Source organism: Sceloporus occidentalis, unplaced genomic scaffold, assembly GCF_023333645.1.
Source record: "Sceloporus occidentalis isolate IW3139 unplaced genomic scaffold, rSceOcc1.0.p SCAF_152, whole genome shotgun sequence".
NCBI classification, from domain to species: Eukaryota; Metazoa; Chordata; class Lepidosauria; order Squamata; family Phrynosomatidae; genus Sceloporus; species Sceloporus occidentalis.
The window spans coordinates 789872-802832 of NW_028317132.1; the positions used below are offsets into that span (position 1 = coordinate 789872).

The 12961-nt window shown below is 40.0% G+C and overlaps 1 protein-coding gene across 1 annotated transcript in view; it reads left to right on the forward strand.

Annotated features, from left to right (window-relative positions):
- The window catches only part of LOC149280586 (stromal cell-derived factor 1-like), a 35937-nt gene extending 23284 nt beyond the window's left edge, over nt 1–12653 (forward strand). Inside the window, exons 2-3 of the mRNA XM_089500349.1 lie at nt 12096–12213; nt 12563–12653. Coding sequence (XP_089356475.1) covers nt 12096–12213; nt 12563–12653 — 209 coding nt within the window. The remainder of the gene's footprint in view (nt 1–12095; nt 12214–12562) is intronic.
- The last annotated feature ends 308 nt before the right edge of the window (nt 12654–12961 follow it).

Genomic DNA, 12961 nt, shown 5'->3' on the forward strand with positions numbered 1-12961 from the left:
AACATTAGGGCTTGCCACAAATGGCTCAGAAAACGTTCCCTCTATTTTATTAACCCGTTATTAACCGTGAAATGGTTGTTTTAAGTTTTTTTGGGGTACATTGCTTCCTGGAACTCGATAACGGTCACAATAGGTAGCCTAGTAATTGTGGAGGTGGGCAGACTACATACCAACTCTTAATGTTTCCTAAACCTGTATGTATTCTAATCAGAGAAAGCGGTTAAACTGGCCACCATGGGGGTTGTATTTTAGTTACATCTCAGTAGGCATTCAGGCATCAGATACATTTATTGAATAAAATACGAAATCCGCTCCAGACCTTTGTCTATATGTAACTATATGCTACCATATTGCCCTCCCTAAGTTTTTTTCTTTATATTTTCATATACTCAATGCCCCACTTTTATATACCTTTGTTCTGAAGCTTAAGACCAATTTTGGAAAAAAAAAATCATATGTGGGTGTCTGTATGTCTATAACCCATATATAGATAAGCCCAGACAAAACATACACATGCACAAAAATGCACATTCTACTCATGCTATTAAAGAAAATGACACGTTTTTGGGGCAGACAGATTTATAACCTATGTAACATAAAATCATTTGTATAGTACATTATGCTTAATTTCCAGAAATAAATTGATATTGAGATAATGTAAAATGTAGCTTTTTGTAATTGTATCAAAAATGTAGGTTTACATGGCATTTAACATTTTTATTACAAGTATTCGAATTCAATGGTGTTTTTTTCTGCTTCAAACAACATACTTCTTGTTTTTTTTTATGAAATGTTTAAACTAGCGACATATTTGTTGCGTATGTGTATTAGCTCTCTTATCTCAACCCAATTTATTTAGACAAACTCACAAACTCCTTGTCATATTAGTATATCTTGAAGTAACCCCTGACTAAAAAATGAAAAGCAGGAATGAACTTCCATAGGAAAACAGGACTTTATTCCTAAGAAATAATGGCCAAAGAAAATCACCTGATATATCATACCTGTCTATAATGGTTACCTACAAGTCTGCAAATAAGATGTTTATTGGAAGGAAATAAAAAAAATTAACTTTTCTTCAGTGCTAAATAACATTACTGGATACTGCACTGCATTTAATACTTAAAAATAATATTTCCTAATGAGATTCCTAATTAATGCACTGCATCTGCACTCACTAATTGGGGTATGCCTTTAGAGTCTTAAAATACGTGCAGGAGGCAACCAAGGTGTCTACCCAGAGCCTGAGGAGCTTTGGGAGGCCTGGCCATGCTTAAATATTTTTTGCATGTAAAGCATTCGGGAGGGGGACCTCAATTTGTTACCTTGCCTAGGGCCCCGTTTATTTGGTGATAACCTATATATATTATAATTATATTATATTGTTATACCCCTCAGATCATTCACACACCACCAGATAAGTATCATTCACAGACCACAACACAGAAGCACATAATTTACATGGATCTCTCTTTTATCTTACGTGACTTTCTAATTATTGGTCTGCTAAAAGATACACGTGTTAAGGTTTTATCGCCTATAGGACTTAAGAGCACAAATGACTATAGTGCCTTTAGAATATATAACGTTTTGTTTGAGTGATGAATGTTAACACTATGATTTAATGGTATAAAACATTATGATTAGAACTCCACTAATTGCAAATACATACTACAGGGAACTTTGTTTATTTTTTCTGGTTAATGCTGAACAGGTGAGTTGTCATTGCAAACCCGTAGAAGGGGTTGGATATTCACTACTATTAGTAGAAATTATCCTAATGCTGCATGTAGCTACATTTAGGTAAGTAGGTAAAACACCATTTTTTCAGTGTGATTTTTGCTCACTGTTACTATAGGTCAAGTAGGCTTTTTGTGTTTTTGTTCTTTTTGTTGTTGGGAGAGCCAGGTTAATGAAAAGCACCGTTTTACAGATCTAAACATTAGTTTAACGAACTAATGCCTTTCTTAATCCATTTTTTGATAACAAAAGAATGATTAAATGTTTATTGATTTTGGACATACAAAACAATGGGGTTTTCAGTACTATTGTAATCTGAAGGAGACACAGTATACTGTCAAGTATGGCGAACCAGTAATATCCAGTAATATCGTGTGCCATATCACATATGGCAGAACACCATATGGAACTGCAAGTGAAACAAGTAAAAAAGTGTTGGATAGTATCACAAAATCTTTAAATAATGGCAGCCAAGGGGACAACTTACCTCCCCCGGCAGTCGTTACCGTGAAGAAGGAGAAGAGAGCCCTTGCAGATCTATGACCTCTCCCCTAATCACAAAATGTACACTGTTATGTATGTTATGTTACACTAGAATGTAGCAGTGGTCAGGAAGTCATATTTCAAATGAGTAGAAAAGTTAGAACAATAGATCATAATCTCAAACTAGAGGGTGAGAGGTTTAGATGTAATTCAATAAGGTTTGCTTTAACTGAGCGGGTGGTAGATAATTGCAAAAGCTTCCTATCACAAGTGATAGAGGCTGATAAAGTGAAATAATTTAAACATGCATGGGACAGTCATAAAGCTATTCTGAATCTAAGACTAGTCCATGTTAGGAAAATAGGGCGGACGGAATGGGCTGACTGGTTCTTATCTGCTGTCATATTATATTCTATTTTTTATTTGCTGTGTTTAACACCTATCTAATGGCCCAGCAAACAGATCAGTGTTTTTTATTGAGCTATTCTGTTTTACAAGCTAACCAGGGCTTAAAAAAATACAGGTAAGGTGGTAATAGGAAAATAGATAAAAGGTCTATGTCCTAGGAGTGTAGAAGAAAGGATATTGTAGGGAGGATAAAAGCTTTGTAAACAAAGCATCCACAGTAAGAAGCAGACAACAGTAGTTCTCCCCATACTAACCATTTGATAATTTAAACGCTCCCATGTTCTGATTTGTTTTGATATAAAGAAGTTATTATAAATATGTTATGGTCCTCCTAAGAAAATCTGTCACTTGGGGTAGTGGAAATGCCTCAAAGGGTTTTAAATGTATTGCTTCTTTCGAATTTGAGACGTCCTATGTAGCTGTGTGTGCAGTTCAATTCTCTTAAACTCCATTTTTGTATAGGTCTTTAAGACCACATACCAATTGCCTCCCTGTCTTGTTTTAGATGTTTATTTTATTGTTGAGGTATAACATGAAAAATTGCAAAATATGGCATTAACTTTTAAAAAAACGGGACTCTGCATTTCACGACTCCTCTTCATTTAGAGTGCCTACAGAAAAAAATGACTGAGCTTTTTACATATCCCTCAGCATTTTTACAAAACATTGAAGACTGGCTCATCTTTGCACTTAAGGTTTGATGGTTTAGCAGACTTGTAAATGATGGGAAGACCCTGCATTCTTGTAGTAGATGGAGTGTTAAGGTTGGGTGAAGATTCCACCAGGGCAAAGAGCAGGGGTTTGGAATCTCCCCATCCCCCTCGTTGTAGCTTGGTTATAAGTTAAAACTTCAGTGAAGTCTAAAAATGTTTCCACATCTGTAAAGCCTATTTTTTTTTATATATATTGAATTATGAATATTCTTGGATAGAATGACATTTCAGAAAATCGTAATGGATAATAAAAGCGACTTTCTTTCCAAATTCCAGTAATGTTTAATGTAACAGATTAGATATTCAACTGGTATAAAAGAGTTCAGTGAAACTTCTGCTGAAGAGACATACCATGGGAGCAGGGAAAAGGGGGGTTTCCGTTCTCTAGCAGAGACCTAGATTTCGAAATGGCTCGAAGAACTGGACATTTTTTTATATTGTCACATACTGTTTAATCTGCAGAACTTCAAATCTTTAGTATGAGTTTAGTGGAAAACAGTAAATCATATACCAAAACAGTAGATTTTATACTGTAGACCTTGTTCAGACATTCCCCTATATACTTTTTTCCCCTGACCAGATATGGACTAATGCTAAACACATTATTCTGTTGGTATTGGATAATTCATTTTGGAAGGTTTATTTAGCAGAATGGAATAAATAACCTATGCCTATACAAAATTATGCCGATCCAAATATTCTTGTGGTCTAACAACGTGTTTTTGTAAAGTACCATTCTTCAAATAGAAAAATACAAAAAATTGCTAAACAGTTATATTTGTAATACAAATTGGTTTACTGATACGCAAGGGAAATTGTATTACCTTCTATGCCAATATGGCAGTACGAGGGAAAGGCTGTGGCAGGAAATATTTTAAAAGAAATTGTGCATAATGCAATGCCTGTAATTACTCTTTTATACACAGTTTGAGTAGGTAGACATTTCAATTGCAAAGGACAATGGGAAAGCATGTCTTTTCTTTTTACCGGGGGGTGAGCTAGATGGGATATATGATTCCAATAACTTTCAGTGAGATTATCATGAAGAGAAACTTAACTGATTGTAACGGGGTGTGAGTAAGATAAGAGAGCAGATAAACAAGCACTTAACAGTGTTGTTATTCCAGTACATATAATGGATTTTAACCTGGGGCTACAGAAAGATATATTTCTAAATACCCCTGCTGCAGTAGAGGGGAACCCATGCACGAAATTAGAACCATCTGGTTTCCCATATCACCCAGCACAACAGTCGTGTTTCTGCTGTTGAGTGCAAGTACAAATGTGGTTTACCTAGTATATAGTAATATCAAAAATGTATTATAAAAACGTTAATTTAAACATAATCTGTTTTATAAAATCAGGTCACAAAGTCACATACACATGTCAATATCAACATAAGACCCAGGACTCCTCTGTATCATAGCCCACCCTGTTAATGCTTAATATGCACTTCATGCAAAGGAAAAAAGACCTAACACTCGCCACCCAACCCCCTATATTAAAGAAACACTAAAACAATACATATCTAGGCACTCAGGGACACCGGAAACCCACCCCAGGGCGCACTGTGACCTTTCTGGAGAGTGGTCATAAACGCCATAGCGAGAGACTTTGCCTAAAATGACGGCATCTATTAAAAAATAAACAAGTTCTCAAGACCCTCCAGACCCTCCTGAGAACTCTGAGCTCCCCCTGCAGGTTGAATACAGGTAATGCATTCAACCATCTAAGTCAAAGGAGTCCAGCTTACAAATCACAATGTGATTAGTAAAATAAATGTAAAAAAATGTAACATGTAACAATAATTCCTCACTGATGTCACCTTTAAGGGAACCATCCAGTTCCTATATACCGTATTGGCTCGAATATAGGCCGCACTTTTTTCCTCCACTTTAAGGACTTAAAGTGGGGAAAAAAGTGCGGCCTATATTCGGGGTCTAGCGCCCGACGCCCGGCACATGCAGTCCCGGGCACCGGGCAGGCAGCGGGGTTAGGATCCAGATCCCCCGCAGCAGTGCAGGGGACCTGCATCCTACTCTCCGATACGCCGAGACAGCCTTCCCTGCCAGCACTTTCAATGGGTGGAGTGCCGGCACGGGAGGTTGTCTAAGCGCATCGCGCAGACGTTCACCGGCAGCGGCGATGAGCGTAAATAGTCCCCGCTGCCGGCACATCTGCACGATGTGCTTTAACAATCTCCCTTGCCGGGAATTCCCACGGGGGGAGTCCTGGCAGGGGAGATTGTTAAAGCACATCTTGCAGACGTGCCGGCAGCGAGAGGTTGGTGAACATCTGAGCGATGTACGCTAACAATCTTCCTTGCCGGCACTTCCCACAGCGGAAGTGCCAGCACCGGAAGTTTAATACGCGTACTGCGTAGCTGTCCCCCGCCGGCCCTGTAAGACCCTGGGGAGTTTGCACCGGTAAGTCTGGGGGGGGACCTCTTGGGGGCAGAGTGGCAGCATATCTCAGGGGGGGATAGAGTGGCAGCATATCTCTGGGGCAGAGTGCATATCTCAGGCGGGGATAGAGTGGCAACATAACTCACGGGGCAGAGTGGCAGCATATCTGTTCCACTAAGTGGTTTTTTTTTTCCTAACATAGTAACATAGTAACATAGTTCATAAGGTTGAAAAAAGACCAAAGTCCATCAAGTTCAACCTATATACATATTGTGTCCCTACTGTGTTGATCCAGAGGAAGGCAAAAAACCCTTATGAAGCAGATGCCAATTGCCCCATACCAGGGGGAAAATTCCTTCCCGACTCCAAATATGGCAATCAGAATAAATCCCTGGATCAACGTTCTGTCCCTATTAATCTAATATCCATAACTTGTAATATTATTGCTTTCAAGAAACACGTCCAGGCTCCGTTTGAACTCTTTTATTGAGTTTACCATCACCACTTCCTCTGGCAGAGAGTTCCATAATCTCACCGCTCTTACTGTAAAGAACCCCCGTCTGTGCTGGTGTAGAAACCTTCTTTCCTCCAGCCGTAGAGGATGTCCCCTTGTTATAGATACAGTCCTGGGTATAAATAGGTCCTGGGAGTGATCTCTGTACTGCCCCCTTATATATTTATACATAGTTATTAAGTCCCCCCTAAGCCGTCTTTTTTCCAAACTAAATAACCCCAATTCTGATAATCTTTCTGGGTACTGTAGTCCTCCCATTCCCCTTATTACTCTGGTTGCCCGTCTTTGAACCCGCTCCAGCTCCACTATATCTTTCTTGTACACTGGTGCCCAGTACTGTACACAGTATTCCATGTGTGGTCTGACTAGTGACTTGTACAGTGGTAGAATTATTTCCTTGTCGTGGGCATCTATGCCCCTTTTGATGCACCCCATGATTTTATTTGCCTTAGCAGCAGCTGCCTGACACTGGTCGCTACAGGTAAATTTACTGTTAACTAAAACTCCTAAGTCCTTTTCCATGTCAGTCGTCCCCAGTGTTTTCCCATTTAATACATATTCCCAGCCTGGATTTTTCTTCCCCATGTGCATAACCTTACATTTATCTGTGTTGAACCTCATCTGCCACATCCCAGCCCAAGCCTCCAACCTATGCAGATCCATTTGTAATCGTGCGCTGTCCTCTATTGTGTTAACCACGTTACAGAGCTTAGTATCGTCTGCAAAGATTGATACTTTACTATGCAATCCCTCTACAAGGTCATTAATAAATATATTAAAAAGAATAGGACCCAAAACTGACCCCTGTGGTACCCCACTAGCAACAGTCACCCACTCAGAGTATGTACCATTAATAACCACCCTCTGTTTCCTATCACTGAGCCAGTTACTTACCCACATACACACATTCTCCCCCAGCCCAAGCATTCTCATTTTATGTACCAGCCTTTTATGTGGCACCGTATCAAATGCTTTGGAAAAATCAAGATATACGACATCCAGCGATTCACCCCGATCCAGTCTTGAGCTCACCTCCTCATAAAAGCTGATCAGGTTAGTTTGACAGGACCGATCCCTTGTAAACCCATGCTGATATGGAGTCATACATTTATTTTCATTGAGATACTCCAAAATAGCATCTCTTAGGAAACCCTCAAACAGTTTACACACAACAGAAGTTAAACTAACAGGCCTATAATTCCCCGGGTCACTTTTTGTCCCCTTTTTGAATATTGGCACAACATTTGCTATGCGCCAGTCCTGGGGAACAGACCCTGTCACTATAGAGTCCTTGAATATTAGAAATAGGGGTCTGTCTATTACATTACTTAACTCCCTTAGAACGCGGGGGTGAATGCCATCTGGACCTGGTGATTTGTCTATTTTGATTTTTTTTAGGCGGCACTGCACTTCTTCCTGCGTTAGACAGGCGACATGTACTGAGGCATTTATCTCATCCTGCTGTATATTACCTGGCATTTCATTTTCCTCTGTGAATACAGCAGAGAAGAATATATTTAATAGATTAGCTTTTTCCTGATCCCCATCTATAACTTCTCCCTCATTACTTTTTAAGGGGCCAACGCTTTCATTTTTAACCTTTTTACTATTTATATAGTTAAAGAACATTTTGGGGTTTGTTTTACTCTCTTTGGCAATGAGTCTTTCTGTCTCCAATTTTGCTGCTTTTATCTGATTTTTACATATTTTATTTTTTTCCCGATAGCTTTTTAGTGCTTCCTCACTGCCTTCCTGTTTTAGTAGCTTAAATGCCTTTTTTTTGCCATTTATTGCCCCCTTTACATTTTTATTTATCCACATTGGTTTTCTCTTGTTCCTGACTCTTTTATTCCCATACGGTATGTACCTTTCACAGTGAGAATTTAAGATATTCTTAAAAATCTCCCATTGAGTTTCTGTACTCTTGTTTTTGAGGACATTTTCCCAATTTACAGTGTTAAGGGCTTCTCTTAGTTGATCAAACTTTGCCCTCCTAAAGTTCATAGTTCTTGTGGCTCCTCTAAGAGTTCCCTTATTGAAGGACAAGTTATAATGCATCATATTGTGATCACTATTTCCTAGATGTCCCCTGACCTGCACATTAGTTACTCTGTCAGGTCTGTTGGTTAATATTAAGTCCAGTAGGGCGCCCCCTCTGGTCGGGTCCTGTACCATTTGGGACAGATAATTATCCTTACTTATAGTCAGAAACCGGTTTCCTTTATGAGATTCACAGGTCTCGCTTTCCCAGTTTATGTCGGGATAGTTAAAGTCCCCCATAATAACCACCTCATTGTGATTAGCTGCCTTGTTTATTTGCTTTAATAATTGATCTTCTGCTGCTTCCATTATATTTGGTAGCTTATAGCAAACCCCGATCAGTATTTTATTATTTTTCTTTCCATATATTTCTACCCATAATGACTCCACATTATCATTTCCCTCACATATATTCTCCCGCAGTGTGGCCTTTAGGCTGGACTTTACATAAAGGCAAACTCCTCCCCCTTTTCGTTTTTTCCGATCCTTCCTGAATAGACTATACCCCTGTATGTTAACCGCCCAGTCATAGCTATCATCCAACCATGTCTCTGTTATACCCACTATGTCATAATTTTCTTCAGACATTATTAACTCCAGTTCGTCAGTTTTATTGGTCAGACTTCTGGCATTAGTAAGCATACAATTTAGAGGTGTATGGTTTTTTTCCCTATGAAGCCTATCCCTATTAACTATTCTAACCCCTCCCTCCGCTCCACCCCCAGGTACATTTGTAAGCCCCAGATCTCTATCTACACTATCTTCCCCTTCTATATTGTAGTTTCCCTCCCCCCCTTTCCCTAGTTTAAACACTCCTCCACCCTTCTGACCATCTTCTCCCCAAGCACAGCTGCACCCTCCCCATTGAGGTGCAGCCCGTCCCTACCGTAGAGCCTGTATCCGACAGAGAAGTCGGCCCAGTTCTCCATGAACCCAAACCCCTCCTTCCTACACCAGCTTCTGAGCCACTTGTTTAGCTCCCTAATCTCCCGCTGCCTCTCTGGTGTGGCACGTGGTACAGGTAATATTTCAGAAAATACTACCTTGGAGGTCCTTGCCTTAAGCTTGCTACCTAAGTCCCTGAAATCATTTTTAAGGACACTCCGCCTCCCTCTCACTTTGTCATTGGTGCCAATGTGCACCATGAATGCTGGGTCTTCTCCAGCCCCTCCCAGTAATCTGTCAACCCGATCCGCGATGTGCCGAACTCGAGCGCCAGGCAGACAACACACTGTTCGGCGATCCCGGTCTTTGTGACAGATCGCCCTGTCTGTCCCCCTAATAATTGAGTCCCCCACTACCAGCACCTGTCTGGCCTGCCCTGCGCTCCTCCTTCCCTCCTTACTGGAGCAGACACCCATCTGGTGGTCAGAGGCAGTGACTTGCTGCAGTACTGCTAACTCTGAACTAACATCCCCCTCATCTGCCAACCGGGCAAACTTGTTGGGGTGTGCTAGATCAGGACTAGCCTCCCTGGCGCTTTTCCCCCTACCCCGCCTTCTAACTGTAACCCAGCTAGCTGCCTGACTGTCCTGTACCTCCATCCCACTATCCTCCCCCACCTCTACCTGCGAGAGAGCTTGCTCAGTGAGCAGCAGACTCCTCTCCAAGTTGTCAATAGATCTCAGTGTTGCCAGTTGCTCCTCTAGACTCAGGATTTGTGCTTCCAAATGAGCAACCCGCACACATCTCGCACAGCAATATGCACCCTCGAAGCGCTGCTCAAGGATTGCATACATTGAGCAAGATGTACACCTGACCGCATTGTCAAACATGGAGGACATCTTGGCAATGGGGATAGCTCAAATAACTGGCAAAAACAGACAGTAAGGCGCAAAATATATATAAATATATTATATGCAAACACAAGGATTTATACTTTACCCTCCTTCTTGCTTTTTAACTCCTTTTTGCTTTTTAACTCCTTCTTTGCTTGTAACTCCTCACTTAGAGATGTCACTTAGGAGATTCGCCCCAGCTCAGGATTCGCTTGTGTGTCCAAGCTAAATGCAACTGCAAAAGCCAAGCAGAACTCACAGAGAAGGTTACTTAATTAGCAACACACCTGAAATAGCCCTTACCCTTTTTTTTTTTTCTTTTTTCAACAAAACTTTACACTGAACACAACACAAACAAACACAGTGCTCCCCCTTGCAATAGTAATGAATATACTCTCCTTCTTTGCTTGTAACTCCTCACTTAGAGATGTCACTTAGGAGATTCGCCCCAGCTCAGGATTCGCTTGTGTGTCCAAGCTAAATGCAACTGCAAAAGCCTAAGAAATTTTTTTCTTTAAAAAAATCACCTAACTTTTAGGGTGCGGCCTATATTCGGGTGCAGCACCATGAGATTTCTGAGAGAAAAAACAAGCCTTCTGGCTTGTCAGGTGTTTAATAATGCTTCTATATATTCTATATATTATATATATATGTAAAAGAGTTGATGGGGCAAATCAAATTGACTGGGTTCAAAGATGTCCCAAATAGGACATGGGGACAAACTGACCAGATGTAAAATTTCCAAAAAATGCACACTTTCTAAATGTGGCTTTTTAACTCCCAGACAATAGAACCTATACCAGGAGCTACCAAAAGTAGAATGTGTGCAAAAAATAAATTACTACCACAAAGTCAGACAAAGGCTGCTGGTGGAATTAGTGCATAGAAAGGATTAAAATACCAGAATTTGAAATACCATGGGGTGTCTAGTTTTCAAACATATATGAATTGGCCAGCTTCAAAGATAGTACATGGGGGCAATATTTTGGACATGTCAAAATTGCAAGTTGAAAAACTGAATTGAAATGTGGTATAATTACAGGGGCGGCAACTGGTACAGGGCCCTTCTAGATGTTCCTGTCTCTTTGTGCCGGTTGAAAATTGTTTAGCTAGGACCCTTCTCAGTCCAGGTCGAACGTCCCTCTCTAAACAATTTTAAACCAGCAGAGGGAGACAGGAATGGTGTCACTTTACGTCACATGACCCCAAGGTGAAACCGAGGCTGCTTGCATGGTGTGCTAGCAGGGGAACAAAAGATGCAGTACTTCCTTAAATGTTGACAAAAGGATGGGCAGACAGGAGTATGTATGTTTTCATGTATATAATTCTGGATGTCTGTATATGCGAGCATGGATGTCAATTTGTGTACATAAATCCAAAATAAAGAAGCAGAGGCCCAGCACTCTGGGCCTCTGGTAAGGTGAGTTTATTTAACACAGGCAACGTTTCGACACACAGGTCTTTTTCAAGCCTTGAGACTTGAGAAAGACCTGCGTGTCGAAATGTTGCCTGTGTGAAAATAGCACCAAACTTTTAGGGTTCGGGCTATTTTCGGGTGCGGCCTATATTCGAGTCAATATAGTATATCTTGTGTGGGTGCAGTAAATGAGAAAATTACAGCTAAAGACAAACCCCTAAGAATTCCCTAAGTTTAATTGCTAGTGAAAAAACACCATGGAGGTTTGTGAAAGGTGACTTGCTACTTCTCCCAGTGCACTAACATAGTCATAGTTGGCTCAGACATAAATACACTGCTGATTTTTGATAAAAATGACTTCATCCTAAAGCTTCAATTTAGCGTCAGCTTAATTTAATTACAATGTGTTATATGCACAAATAATTAACTACCATGCCTCATGTAAATCTTAAAACAAAAACAGTTTCATTTTTCACTGGTAAAATATAATTAGTCCAATCTTACAAGCTGAATATGAGCTGGACCATTTTTGATAAAATGTTCTGAGGTTGTTAAACTTTGCATTTTCATTTTTGTTCTTAATCTTTTCAATAACAGAGAAACCGGTCAGCTTGGTTTATCGATGTCCCTGCAGATATTTTGAAAGCAATGTTTCAAAAACCAGCATCAAGCACCTGAAGATCCTGTCCACTAGCAACTGCTCTTTACAGATTGTGTAAGTGCTTGTACCAACCCTACATATAACCTGACCCCTTTTTACTACTGCAGCCAATATTATTTTAAAAGAACGCAGTTCTTGAGCGTAACAATGGTAATATATATATATATATATATATATATATAAAATATTTCAAAAGTGTTAAGGAGTTGGGACCATTTGTCCAGACAGCATTTTACATAAGATGTTAAAAAAAGGATATCTACTGCAGTTTACACAATATATGAAACTTAGTTTGGCAGTATAACAGACAACATTGTTACGTATTTGTTGGTTGTTTTTCGTTTGTGTTTTTTAAAATCTTGTATGTAATGTGTATATAACCTTTTTTCTCTATGCTTGGCAGGGCTCGTTTGAAGCAGAATGGTAAACAGATATGCCTAGATCCCAAGATTAAATGGATTCAGGAATACCTGGAAAAGGCCCTGAACAAGTAAGCAGACAAAAGCAGAAGTGCAACTACCACCTCGGCATGGAACTTAAGACATGTCCTCAATGTACACCTACACTTCTCACTCCTGGAATCTCATAATGTATTTCGAGCTGAGTCCTGTGTCTAGCCTAGTGCTTAACAAAGACTGAAGGTAGTTCTTAACAAAGCAAAGGCAACAAAATGATCAGTATTCAACACCTTAGTGTCTTTGACGTTCCTCTAAAAACCTATTTGAAATCACCTGGCACATTGTTTAGAAGGCCTGCAGTTGATCCATTGACCTGCACTACATATATTACTAACCCTTGGTAC